General features: G+C 30.8%; 1 protein-coding gene across 4 annotated transcripts in view; it reads left to right on the top strand.

Annotated features, from left to right (window-relative positions):
• LOC143067931 (1-phosphatidylinositol 4,5-bisphosphate phosphodiesterase beta-4-like) overlaps positions 1–15,682 on the top strand; it is a 108,232-nt gene that overhangs the window by 41,288 nt on the left and 51,262 nt on the right. For all 4 annotated transcript variants that reach the window (XM_076241557.1, XM_076241559.1, XM_076241560.1 and 1 more), the window contains one exon: positions 12,599–12,652. In XM_076241557.1, the coding sequence (XP_076097672.1) occupies positions 12,599–12,652 (54 nt within the window). The remainder of the gene's footprint in view (positions 1–12,598; positions 12,653–15,682) is intronic.

The raw sequence follows: 15,682 nt of genomic DNA on the forward strand, positions 1-15,682 counted from the left end.
TGATGACACACACACACTATTGAGCTTAAATGAAATGACACACAATTCATTGAGATTAAGTGTAATGACACAAGCTATAACTCACACTATTGAGAATAGGTATAACACAGGCTGGAAATAAAGTGTGATGACACCCACACACTATTGAGATAAAGTGTAATGACATAATAACACAAATTATATACAGGATATACATACATACATAATGACATGCACTCTATTGAGGCTAGGTTCAATGACACATAAACACAAGCTTTTGAGATTAGGTGTACTGACACATTAACACAAACTATTGAGATTAAGTGTAATGACAAACAAACTATTGAGATTAAGTGTAATGACAAACAAACTATTATGATTAAGCGTAATGGCAAACAAACTATTGAGATTAAATGTACTGACACACTAGCTATTGAGATTAAATGTACTTACACACTAGCTATTGAGAATTTATGTAATGACACAAACTATTAAGATTAAGTGTAATGACACTGTAACACAGACAATGAAGAGTAAGTGTGATGACAAATCTTTAATGGCCTCTGTTCAATTAATTTACAACTCATATCTAATTAGGGCCATTTAGAGGTTGACATATGGTAGTCTTAGACACCCATCTAATAATGAAGACTGTATGCTGCCCTCTTGAGGTCTTTTTGTATTGTTGTCATTAGATTGCTGTCTCAATGTCATATACCTTACATTCCCTTGTTTTCACATATACTAAAGATGTAATGACAAAATTTATAATTTTGGTACATGTGTCCCTAAATATATAGATAAATAGGTATTAGTCTCATAAATATTATAAGAGTAATGAGCGTAAGTCATGAAATTCTATTACAATATTTTATTAAAACATCTTTCTGCTCATTGCAATCACAAGTCTGCAAATATTGTACAGAAATTCATTCAGACATGTCACTGTAGCATTCATTTTCTTTAAGAGGAAAGAATTTGTCACAGTAAACTCCTTAGTATGTCAGATTTGATGATTGATAAATGATTATTTTCTCTATAATTATATTCCTTATACATGAGATATAGGATAATAATCAGATTGGATGACATCATGGTAAAATGATGAATTGAATACCCAGTTAACTTCACATGTATTGCCATGCTTAATATCTTTCTTATTGATAACATTTAATTCTGGTGCCCTGATCCTTAGCTATATCTGTTAATTAAGATGTAAATGTTGTTGGAAGAATTATTTTGTTGGCCAACTTTGAATTTCTAATTTTGAGTTTTCCCTTTGGCCAAGTTTCCTGGGTAAAAACATGTATTCTCAATAAGAAATCATCAATACATCTAATCTACGATCATACTTGATCAGATCTATCAAGACAACAACTATTATCTTCAACTGCATCATTCCTGTATCAGATGGAACTTATTTATCTAATAGCAAAAATAAAAAAATTGAAGAAATATTTGAACCTTATATAAAAAAAGAACAATTGTGAGAAGAGAGATTACCAAATAATAATTTGACAAAAGTTCATTTTGTATTGATAAGATTCATTTCCATTTAGGTCATCGTTTTGTAAGGTTTGCTCCAACTCCTTATAACTTGGTGTGATTGTATAGACAAACTGCTAGTATATTAGGTTTAATTACAATCTCTATTTACAATAGAATATGGACTTACAGAAAACTAAAGTATATTACCGTTAGGTAAAAGTAGGAGAAACATTAAGATACAAGGTTAAGCTATGCAAGCATTGGTCGTCATATATAGTCAGTCAGTAAAAATTACTCTAAAGCAAAGATATCAATTACCAAAAACACATGTTTGCTCTTTTTAACCATGCTTGTTTAAATATTGAAATTGTAACTTGCAAAAAAAATGATCATAATGTTACGTAGGAGTAATTAAGCATGATGTATATATTATAAAACTGAGGAGATAGTGGTATGATTGTCAATTAGACAATTATCCACCAGAGTTTAAATGAAGTGTTTGTAAAGGCTGTTCACTGGTCAGATAATTAGAACATTTTAAACAAGTATTTCTTCTCTGTAAACGGAAAATGAACTTGTAAGATATATAATGAATTCTTACACTTTCATTTAAGATTGGGAACATTATCAAATATGATAACAAGTACAATTGATTAATACCTATTTCATTAGATTGTCTGTAGTAAATGGTATTTTGTAATAGTTTCTCCTTTAAGTGTAGCTTACATTTTTATCCCTAGGGATATATAAAAGTCACACTGATACTGTACCATCAGATATGAAGGCACCAAGGCATTAATCAATACTATTTGCTGCATGAACACCCTTGTTGCTTAAATTAACCTTTTTAGAATTAATGATTTTTTGTGATCATGAAAGACAGAAAGGTCATACATAATATAATTCTGAGAAGAAAAATGGATTGGTGTGACCAGTGTTATTTAATTGGGAGAATGTTTTTTCTAATTGAATTTCCTACTATTCTGTTGACAATGTTTGGTAAATAAAAGAAAGATTTCAATCAGCTGATGATGGGAACCTATAGATAGAGAAAGGTTGACCTTAATGATTGATGTATGTAAAATGATCAGAATAATTGACTTTTTTCTTTTGATTGAACTCAGATTAGAAAAGTCTGATTAGAAACCACAGACATTATTTACCTGCTTGTCTTCAGAAAAATAAACATACATGAAGGAACACTATGAGCACACATTGATAATTGAAATCTGACTCCCAAAGATCTGCTGTTTTTTTAAAGTTCTATGTTAATATGAATAACAGCATATGAACAGAAGGCATTATCACTGAATGTCCAAATATCAAGTTAGCTTTCTATGTGTGAGGAAGCTTATCTTTAAGTTGAATAAAATATGTAACAAGTTTATTACTATATTCATGCTCTTTTGATAGTTATTTTTTGTCTACTGCAATGCATGTCACATTCAGAATTGGTACATATGAGTCACCATTGATATGTGACATACAGTTGCATAAGCATCCATGCAATATATAAGTTTAAAGTTTCTTGCTTAGGCTTACTCATTGAAAATGAATTTCCAAAGTGCCAATTTCAAATGACATTTGGTTGCATCAATGTCCATGCACTTCAGTCTCAGGAAAGAAGGAATTCTATCTCCGCTTAGTTTAAGCTATAGTGACTTTTTATGTCCTATTTATGAGCATTATGTTTACTGGTCTGTGCGTCTGTTCGTTCGTTGGGTTGGTTGGTCCCTTCGTTCGTTTGTCAAGCTTCAGGTTAAAGTTTTTGGTCAAGGTAGTTTTGGATGAAGTTCAAGTCCAATCAACTTTAAACTTAGTACACATGTTCCTTGTGATATGATCTTTCTAATTTTAATGCCAAATTAGAGTTTTTATCCTATTTTCAGGGTCCACTGAATATAGAATATGATAGTGCGGATGGGGCATCTATGTACTAGGGACACATTCTTGTTTAATCTAATTAAGTGGACATCAACAAAATACCTTTTAGTATACAATTAATTTATGATTAACCTTTGCATAACCACCCCTTAACTTAAATGTTTATTTATTATTATTTTGCACACTTTTAAATACTTGCTCATATGATAGATATCATGAAGATTCCTATGGCATTGTGTTAATAAAAGTCATTTGAAACAACTTTTTGGTGACAATGTAAATGAAATTATTGAACCAATGCATGCATAGATACATTAAGCTAAGATTTTTCTGTACATTTACTTAAATTTATTACAAATCCATAAAATACAATCAACAAAGTTAAATTTAATTAGGGGAATGATGATAAAAAAAAATGACTGCTAATTAACTTAAGGGTTTTGGTGACAAATTCTACTGATGGTTACTTTGAAGTTGATAAACAATCAGGAAGCAGGTGAAAAATAATAATATTAGGTATCAGGGATGGGGTAATTGAAAATGTAATGGTAATTAAGTGTAATGCATTACAATTTTCCATGTAATTGAATGTAATGTGTAATTGAGTATTTTTTAAATTACATGTAATGTTAATTTAATTAATAGCAATGAAAAAGCATGTAATGTTCAATTACTTTTGAATTACATGTACTTTAATGGTACGTGTTAATGAAGAATTAAGAAATTGTGGTTATATAAATATTGTTTATTTGACATTCAGAAATGTTTGCTTTTAATAGTCTTATAACTTAAAAAGATGTGAGAATCATATGTTGGTATTTTAAGAAAGAAATTTATCTAAATAGATACATATATATATATATATATTGTGTACAAATTATCATTTTGTACAAATTATAATTTGTATAAAAATATTGTACAAATTATAATTTGTATTTTGACTTTTGACTTTGTACAATGTACTAATTACAATTTGTACAAAATTTGACTAAAATTCACTTACATCTTGTACAATAATGTATCTTATGTATTTTGTTATAAAAAAAACATTGATACACACTATAGATTTTTGGGGAAGACGGCTTCAAGCCGTCAATCCCTAATGGGGTTGACCAGAGTGACATTCCCTCACATCATTCATTTTGTTTTTATAGTGTGGAAAACCCCCCAACAAATCTTACTAAGAATGATGAGATGGGGAGACACAAATGAATAAATTAACTTTAAACACTTTTTTACACATTTCCCTTCAGTTTCTCTCGAAATTATCGTATATCGAGCTCTCCTTTACACTATTTAAGTTTCTTTTACAATCCGGAAAAATCAGTATGACGAGATATTCTAAATATATCCAACCTACATTATATTTTATAGTGACGTCATTGTTGGAATGCCACACTACGCATAAGCAGGGATATCCTTCACTGGTTATTTAAATCATTCTCAAAGATTGTGCACTTATTAAAAAATAGTATTTGTTGAATTTAAACATAATGATGTTTGCTGTAGATGATTTAAACATCAACATGCAATACTTTAATTTGTAGGTCAACAACTTTCAAAGTAAACAGGAAGCCCGAGGGGCTACATGAGATCGGGGAGAGAAACGATCTTTTCCATTTTTTTCTGTAAAACTCTGTTTTGAGAATCTTCCTCCAATTCAGGAGCACCTCAATTTATGAGCTAATTATCCACTAAAATAAACACTTTAAATGTGATATTTAGTATATGATAAGAAGTCTTTCATTAAAACTAAATTTTGTGTACCAACATAATCATTGTAATAGTTGCAAAAAAATTACAAATGTTGCATTTTGTAGTTAAAACCTATTTATTCATGAAATTTTACAAATATTTCAAAATGTAGGATTTGGAAACAAGCTTCACACAGTTTACATCAATCATATTGTTATTTTTATTAATACCTGTATCCCTGTGATGAGAGATATAACTGGGAACTTTATCAATGGAAATTTAAAACTGAATAGATTTTTCAGTCCTAACTTTCTCAAGAAAAAAATTAAAAATTTTAAGAGTACTGTCACAAAAAATGGAAAATGGCCCTAGCCTACAGTTCAGTCGTACACGATTAAGATTTCAAAAATAATTGTAGTTGTTGTTAAATGACAGAATTCAACTAGTTGAATTTTAGATAATTAACTATCAACTTTAATTGAATGTTTAGATTTAGAAGATGCAGATCTCTTCCATTGGTCTTAATTGAATCCTAAACTAAAGAAACGAAATTACATTAAACAACAATTGATTCCAATAGTGTCAACCTTCCACATGTTCTAGCTGTTCTTTTTTTCATTCTTTATATGGAGACTATCAAAAGATAACCCCCCCCAACCCCCACCCCAAAAAAATGAAATAGAAACAAGGGCCGTCTTTCCCCTCAGAGCTATTCAGCTCTTTGATTTATTCATTGACCACATCATAAACCTTATTTACAAAAAACAAAAATACCTAGATGAAGACAGGAAATGTAATTGATACATGTCTGAAATTCTGAAAATAATAGAAATCGACCGAGTGAGAATCCTGATAGTATAATAGTAATGGGCACGAGTGACAACCAGGATGATACTGAAGTTGAAGCACCAATCAAACGTTCTAGGAAGTGTGCGCTGTCTTAAGCTAAAAGATCTAAACCAAATATCTAACCATGAAAAATGAAACAGAAATTATCAGAACTTGCTGTGGGGAATAATGTCATTACGCAAATTTCTCAGTATGATCTTGCCTCAACTTATCCTCGAAATATCTTCTACATGTAGGTGCAATTATTGAATCTGGAGAGTTTAGGTACTGCCTTGGAACATCTGTAGGAATTTTACCAGGATATTTGTCAAAAATCAAATTGCAGCTGTTAGGGGACGATCATTTAACTTCAACATTTTTATAAACAAATATTCATATTTGATGAAAAATACTGTGGTCAAGCAAATGACAAAAAAACACCTTATAGTGTTAAATTTTAAACAAATTATTTGATTGATAGCGTTGAAAAACTTTTAAATAAAAGGGCAAAAAAAATATTTTCTGACTAAGACGAAAAAAAAACCCATAACACCCATCTTTTTGAATTAAAATAGTTACTCACTTAAAAACACATCTTTATTCGAAGCAATGGTTCCTGAGCTTCAACTTTTGCTATGTGATTAATTTAAAAAAAAAATCAAAAACTGGATGTCACGGGATACTTTCATATTTTACACATGCTATATATATATATATATTTTTAATGCATTTATTTATAAGATTTTTACCAAATTTTATAGTATTTCATATTTCATAGTTAGTACATATCTTTTTAAACTGAGAATATTGTGTGAATGACTTGTTTCAATCAATATGTGACACTATAATAAACAATTTTATTCTTATTCTATATAGAATAAAAGAACAAAATTTTTTATTATAGTGTCACATATTGATTGAAACAAGGCATTTACACAATATTCATATACACACAAACAACAATCAATATCCAGCCAAAAAATGACTTATGAGACACTGATTCTTAAAACCAAAATATATACAAAAATATACTATTTAAACTTGTAAATAATCTCGTAAAAGTTATATCCAAAATGGAACAAGTAGCTTAAAATATAAATAATTCTTAGATTAAAAAGATATGTATTAACTATGAAATATGAAATACTATAAAATTGGGTAAATATCTTAAAAATAAATGCATTAAAAATTGATTAAGGGAAAATATTACTGTAAAAATAGTTATCTACGAAAATATAATTTATGTAAACATTTGCAAAAATAATACTGGATATTGGTACAATTCATAATTTCAATAAATTTTCTGTTTGTATTAAAATCTTGAAAGTCTTCAATAAGTTTTGAACATTCATTAAAAAGATGGTATCGAAGATCGTCATATAATGAGCATTCCATTAGAAAGTGTTTTTCTATTTCTATGCTGTTAGCTTCTCACAGCACACATATTCTGTCTTCAATGGGTGTAGTCGGCCTGGAGTATCTTCCCATCTCACACGCTAGTGGAAGTGAACTGGAGCGAAACAGAGCCATTGTACGTCACTCAGTTTTGAAAATGTTCAGACGGACATATTGTTTGGTTTTCACACTTTGTTTGTATTGCCTATAAGGTCGTAATTTGTTTCTGTTCTGTTAGTTATGTCGATCATTAAAAACTTTCTTGTGCCATTCCGTGTCATCTAATACAGTTAATTTTTCGCTAATTGTATGCATTACAGTTTTTGTAGATACAGATAAATTGTACACAAGATCTCTCACATTTAGCAAATCAACAGTTTTATGCACTTGGAATATACATGATATATATTGTTTAAGAAAAGTTATGAAGAAATTTAATGTGTAATTTAATTAATTACTTTAGTAAAGTAATTGTAATTCAATTAATTACATTTCAAAAACTGTGTAATGTGTAATTAGTGTAATTGACCATTTTTGCAATGTAAGGTGTAATTTAAATGTAATTGGCCCCAAGTCTGTTTGGTATGCAGTTGTATAAGCATTGGCATATCTCATTTCCATGGAGATTATTTGGCCCTGCCCCCTCAGTCATGGTCTATTGACTTCAAAACTTTTGCTTATTTTACATGTATTAGGTTGTGATTAGGTCAGTTTATGGGGAACCACAAATGGTAGGTCAATGATATTTGGTATGTAGTTGTGTAAGCATCTGCATATCTCATTTCCATGGAGATAATTAGGCTCCGCCCCTAAGTCATGGTCTATTGACTTTGAAACTTTTGCTTATTTTACATGTATTAGTTTGTGATTGGGTCAGTTTTGGGGGAACTAAAAGCGGTGGGTCAATGATATTTGGTAAGCATCGGCATATCTCATTTCCATGGAGATAATTTGGCTCTGCCCCCTTAGTCATGGTCTATTGACTTTGAAAATTTTTCTGAGTTATCATGTATTAGTATGTGATTAGGTCAATTCAAGGGGAACCATTAGTGGTAGGCCATTGTTAATTGGTATTCAGTTGTATAGTATGAAATTCAAAACAGTGTAGCTGTGGCCATTGATTGACACATTAAAATCATTCATTGACTGGGACAATTTAGGTGAACGTTTGTATGTAACGACCAATGCTCACTATGTACTTTTTAAAGACACTTAAACTATGGGGTCACCAAAGGTTCTCAACACCTAAATAAAGTAATTCGAAAAATTAATCAGAAATAACACGATATTTTGATTTATATCAATTATATAAATCAAAACACAAAGGTTATTCCTGATTAATTTTTCGAATTATTTTATAATTAAAGGCGTTAAGAAACCTTTGTTGACCCCACAGTTTAAATGTCTATCGTAGGTACGTCATGAACAGTGGTTGTTACAGACAAACGTTCACGTAAATTGCCCCAGTCAATGGATGATTTTGATGGGTCAATCAATGGCCACAGCTACACTGTTTTGAATTTCATACTAAGCATTGGCACATCTCATTTCCATGGAGAATATTTGGCCTCACCCCTCAGTCACAGTCTAATGACTTTGAAATTTATTTTAGTTTACATGTATTAGTTTGTGATTAGATCAGTTTAAGATGAACTGCTAATGTTAAGTCAATGATATTTGGTATGCAAATTTATTGGCATTTGCAAGTATCGTTTCCATGGAGATTATATAGCCCCCACCCCCTCTTATTGACTTTGAAACTTTTCTATAGTTTACTAGTTAATGTTTGTATTTAGATTTGGGAACGACTTAGTATAAGTCAATGGTCATGATGGTATTTGGTATCCAGTTGTATAAGCATTGGCACATCTCATTTACATGGAGATTGTTAAGCCATGTAACTCAGTCATGGTTCATTGACTTTGAATATTTTCATAAATTGTGTAAGATATTAAAATATTGCTATTTTGATTTCAGCATTTGCATAATCAAAATTACAAAAAGGTGAGACATGTCTCTGTGATAACAGTTTATACTATATATTGAGAGTAATTTTCTCCCATTGTTAATTGTATTGTAGAGAAATTGAAGTATAATGTTCATTTGTTAAAAATGAAAGCTTTATATGGTTTTATTTTTAGATCACCTGGGGTTGAAGTCATAAAACTTCACTCAGTGCTTCAGGCACAAAAATCATGCTCGAAATATGAAATCAAACGGTTTGATTGGTTGATTTTCGAGTCCTGAAGGGCCAAGTGAGATATTCTCATCGCTTGGGATCTGTCGTCCATTGTTGTTGTTGTTTACTTTTTACATTTTGAACTTCTTTACGGGATCCACTGAAGGGATAGAACCAAACATGAGATGAATGTTCCATATGAGTTGCTGACCAAGTGTTGTTACTTTGAAGGCCATCCATCATCCAAGATGGCCCCCAGTGGGAGACTTAGTTTAACATAGAACCTGATGGACAATACATACAAATGTCTTCTTTTAGAGAACCACTGAATGGAATGAAACCAAACATGGCATTAATTATCCATATGAGGTGCTGATGAAGTGTTGCTACTTTGTTGCAGATTTACTGTTGAAGATGGCCACCAGGATTTTTTTATTATTAAATTATTAGGCCAATATTAGACCAATATATTTGGGTACCTGTTATGATACTTATCTATTTTTTACATGATTTCCAAAACCAAAGTAGAGTCAGGTTATCGACACAGGACAATGAGAGCCTCTTGTTTATTATTGTGGACTTACAACATTCAGATATAAGACCTTAAGAGTACAAAAACTAGTTATATGACCCAGCTAGTATGGTACTATAGTTTGATAATAAATGATATTCTGTCCAAACTTGCTATTCACATACACTTGGTAGATATTTCTATGTCAATATTTTTGGTTTTCCCAACCTAGTTGTTGTAGCTAGTACCATCTTTCTTCTTTGAATATAGGTTTGTTATACTTTTTTAACTAATCTTACAGAGAGAAAGTGTCTATTAAAATTGAAATGACAGATTATGGAATAATTCCACAAATGATTCAATCTTGCTTGTATTTTTTTTTGTGATTTAAATGTTGTTTAGAGAAAGGAAAACCCTGAATTCTGGATTAAACAAGAGTATAAACCATAATAAAAGTATTAGATACCAAATAAAGTAACGTAATCTCTCCTTCCATTCATATCAAATGTTCCTCAATAGAGAACTGTAAATAATACTTCTATTCTTACAAAGCTGGCATTACTCTCTTGGTGTTACAATCATGTATACAATAGTATGGATAATTAGATATAGTTTTCCCTGTTGCATGTCTTTGCTAGAACCTGTAGAATGTCAGAGGATGAACATTTTCTTGATGTTTTCATTATTCTACAGATTTTATTTGCAGTTGTCACCAAGCTGTGACATTTGAATTGCCTTTACTATAGGGAAATCTAGCTTTTAATGATTTGTCAGTCGTATTTTCCTGCTGTATAATATTATTTTGTTTTAAGGAATTCAAAGCAGTAAATTGAAATGACATGTCTTTACAAAATTGAAGTATTCGTGTAAAGTTTAGAATTTAATTTATCAAGACTCTTTAAAGTTCAAGTTCATTAAAACTTATGGCATCTTATGTATTTTTATGTTGTGTTATTTACATGAATTTTGAACTAATTCAGGAAACAGTATCGGTTTTCATTTGTAAAATTCTTTATAATTTAGCTTAAGATTTGACCAAAAACAGTAATCAATACAGAAAGAAAAAGACATTAGTTAATCACTGTTTCCTACTGGTAAAGATTTATTGAATATTTAGCAAGGGACATCAGCTTTGACTTAGCTTCATATATATGTCTGTTATAATCCCATGATATTCATGTTATATTCTCTCATTTTATTTGCCTAAGTGAACTAATTTCTGGCATAATGATTGATTGTTCTTTTAAATGCATAGACATACTCATTTGTCAAAGAAAATACCATGTCACCTTAAACTTTGCTTCCACCCAAGCCAATTGAGCTTTAATAAACTAGGCTTTTTATACTAACATTGAGGAATATTCCCCCACAGTATATTGTATTGTACAAGCTTGGAATGCAATACTTACAGAATTCATGTCTCATTCTGAGTTTTAATATAAATATATTTGGTACAAAAATGTATATGTCATTGTAGAATCCTTTTCATCTTTGTTTAACAGGGTTCATCTAAACTCGACGTTATTCTAATGGTTCATAGGTCAATGTTGTTTTTTTGTGGTTATGAAATTGAGGTATAGAAATGGAGAATATATCAAAGAGACAACAACAAGACCAAAGAGCAGATAATAGTCCAAGGCAACCAAAGGGTCTTCAATGCTGCAAAAAAAATCTTTCACCCAGAGGTTGGTCGGGCCCCAAAATTAAAAAGTGTACTAGTTCAGTGAAATTTGAAGTCATACATAACTCCAAAACATATTTTTTGAATTACTATAAGCAATAGGTGAACTTTATTTGTTGTAAAGAATAATTGTAAGGTATACATGTCAGTCAGGTAGGGTTCATTTGACTGAATTCATTTTCATAGTTCATTGATCAGTGTTAAGTTTTGGTGATTTGGTCCATTTCTCAGTTACTCTTTATCAGTAGGTCAACACTATTTTGTATATTGAATGATTTTAATTAGATGGACTGTATTTGACCTTGACTTCTTTGATATGGACTTGTTGTTTATGTGATACTTGTAGCAAAACTGCATACCCGTAGCCAGGGGGGTCGGGGGGTTCGGACGAACCCTCCTTGAAAACAAATAAGCACTGTTAAAGTCAATGCTTTGTTCGAATTGTGGCTGTTAAAGTCGAGTTTGTGAGTCCAAATACCTTCCCCCCCCCTGCCCTTGGAAATTCCTGGCTACGGGCCTGAACTGTATCAACAACTTTTAACATGAATTAATTTTGATCAGTAAAGTAAGGAAGACATTTCAGCATTAACTCTTGTTTTTAATGGAAAACAATATGAGATTGTTGTGAAAATGTAAGTCACAATTGATATCTTATGTTTTTAATATATTAGGACTCTTGCTAATTAGAAGCAGGAATCACCTGTCATTGTTTTCCTCCTGTCCTATTAATCTCCATGGAAAGCACTACTAATTTCATGGAAAACTGTCACACAGGTTTATATGCTGTTGATACTTCTAATGACTTTTTTTTCAAAATAAACTTTTAAACAAATCTCTAAACAGGAATTACAACCAGAGTATGTGTCAGGTTTTAGACAGACTACTAGTAACGACCATAAAAAAGTAACGTTTTTCTGTTACAGAGATATCAATATTATAAGATTTGTTTACTTTTCAGTTGGCTGAAATTATGTTTAATGGTGAATCCAAGTGGAAAAATTCCAGTCAGAAGGTAAGCGTCACAAGCTTTTTATACGACCGCAAAAATTGAAAATTTTTTGGTCGTACATGTATATTGGTATCACGTTGGCGTCAGCGTAGTCGTCGTCGTCCAAATACTTTTTTGGTTTTCGCACTGTAACTTTAGTTTAAGTAAATAAAAATCTATGATATTTAAACACAAGGTTTATGACCACAAAAGGAAGGTTGGGATTGATTTTAAGAGTTTTGGCCCTAACAGTTTAGGAATTAGGGACCAAAAAGGGCCCAAATAAGCATTTTCTTGGTTTTCACACTATAACTTTAGTTTAAGTAAAAAGAAATCTATGGAATTTTGACACAAGGTTTATGACCACAAAAGGAAGGTTGGGATTGATTTTGGGAGTTTTGGTTCCAACAGTTTAGGAATTACGGGCCAATAAAGGGCCCAAATAAGCATTATTCTTGGTTTTCGCACAATAACTTTAGTATTAGTAAATAAAAATCAATGAAATTTAAACACAAGGTATATGACAACAAAAGGAAGGCTTGGATTGACTTTGGGAGTTTTGTTCCTAACAGTTTAGGAATAAGGGGCCCAAAGGGTTCAAAATTAAACTTTGTTTGATTTCATCAAAAATTGAATAATTGGGGTTCTTTGGTTTGCCAAAATCTAACTGTGTATGTAGATTCTTATTTTTTGGTCCCATTTTCAAATTGGTCTACATAAAGGTCTAAAGGGTCCAAAATTAAACTTAGTTTGATTTTAACAAAAATTGAATCCTTGGGGTTCTTTGATATGCTGAATGTAAAAATTTTTGATTATGGGCCCAGTTTTCAAGTTGGTCCAAATCAGGATCCAAAATTATTATATTCAGTATTGTGCAATAGCAAGAAATTTTCAATTACACAGTATTCAGCAATATCAAGAAATCTTCAATTGCACAGTATTGCACAATAGCAAGAAATCTTCAATTGCACAGTATTGTGCAAAAGCAAGAAATTTTCAATTGCACAGTATTGCACAATAGCAAGAAATCTTCAATTGCACAGTATTGTGCAATAGCAAGAAATCTTCAATTGCACAGTATTGCGCAATAGCAAGAAATATCTAATTACACAATATTGTGCAATAGCAAGAAATTAACAATTGGAGTTATCTTTCTTTGTCCAGAATAGTAGTTGAATCAACTTAAACCATTGTTTTATACAATATACAATGTATATTCACTTTTACTACCAACTGATAAATTAAAACAATCTTTACCATTCAGTGATAACAAGAGATCAGTTTTGGAATAAGGGAAAGGGGCATGTGAAAAAAAAATTGGGGGGGGTTCAATTTTTCTCATTTCAAATTTCATAAATAAAAAGAAAATTTCTTCAAACATTTTTTTGAGAGGATTAATATTGAACAGCATACTGAATTGCTGAAAGGCAAAAACAAATTTTTTAAGTTCATTAGACAACATTCATTCTGTGTCAGAAACCTATTCCCTGCTGTGTCAACTATTCAATCACAATCCAAATTTAGAGCTGAATCCAGCTTGAATGTTGTGTCCATACTTGCCCCAACTGTTCAGGGTTCAACCTCTGCGGTAGTATAAAGATGCGCCATGCGAACATCTGGTTACTTTTTATTCCATTAATAAATGAGGGTTGGAATGGGGGAATCTTCAAGACAAATAACGGTAAAAAATATTTCCAAATGTCATTAACAGTATTTTTTGTTGCATGACGATAAAATGTACATTTTCTTAGTGATGATAAAAAAATATCGACTGGTTTTGACGAATCACGTTAAATTCATTCTAAAATAATTCTTATATGATTTGCATATCTATAAATACTTGAATTGGATTGGTCAATTATAATTTTTCTCTAAGTTTACACTTCGATAAACCATGTTTCCGAAACTACTTTTGTAATCTATTCATGCGCGATACACAAGCTTGCAGTGATCCCAGGATTTTCAGCAAACCAAGATTTAAAAACAATTGCATAACAGTTGTGACTATTCTAGTGCATATATAACAAAAAAAGAAATAAGTTTAACGCACTAAAGCTTCGAAAATGTATAAAGATAAAATTTAATAAAATTCCGCGAAATTTCATGAAGGATTTGGTGAATTTACGTCATGGCAACCCATGACGTCATACGAATGGAAATTTTCAAGGGAAAAATTATTTCGTTACTCGTACGCTTCAAATTCGGATAACATTTAATTAAAATTGAGGTAGGTGCTATTTCATTTAAGATTCCGTTGTATTTATCAGACATTTGTGGTTTTTAGAAAGTCAAGATGGCGGCGTACTCCTTAGTTACGACTTGCCATTGTGCTTTTGATGGTAAATATATATAGTAGCTATCAACAAAAAAATGTTTATTAAATATCACAAATGTTTGGCTAAAGAATTATAAGGATTAAACACATTTTGTCTAGAGGTTATTGATGTGTAAACCGGGGCTCTTACTCACAAACTCAACATAAAAGTCCTTCGGACTTTTATTCAGTTTGTGAGTTAATCGCCCCGGTTTACACATCAATAACCTCTAGAAAAAATGTGTTTAATCCTATAATAATGGTTACAGATAATCATTTGAGACCTCTTATGATTCACAATAAAAGTTTAACCATTTTGATGCTAATAGTAGCCGTAAAACGCCTGTTTCAAGTATGCCAGTATAGGGCTTTCCTACCCTCATAAATGAGGTGGTTAATATAATCTGGTCCCAAAAGATAACTTGTGATTGCAGCATAAATTATGTTACAAATACCATATTTGAAATAATAGATGGTGCATGATTCTAAAAATATCAACAATGTCATTGTAAAAGTAATAATAATGATCTAGAAATATCAACAATGTCATTGTAAAAGTAATAATAATGATTCTAAAAATATCAACAATGTCATTGTAAAAGTAATAATAATGATTCTAAATATATCAACAATGTCATTGTAAAAGTAATAGTAATGATTCTAAAAATATCAACAAGGTCATTATAAAAGTAATAACAATGAAACTAAAAATATCAACAATGTCATTGTAAAAGTGATAA

The sequence above is a fragment of the Mytilus galloprovincialis genome, chromosome 3, assembly GCF_965363235.1.
Source record: "Mytilus galloprovincialis chromosome 3, xbMytGall1.hap1.1, whole genome shotgun sequence".
NCBI classification, from domain to species: Eukaryota; Metazoa; Mollusca; class Bivalvia; order Mytilida; family Mytilidae; genus Mytilus; species Mytilus galloprovincialis.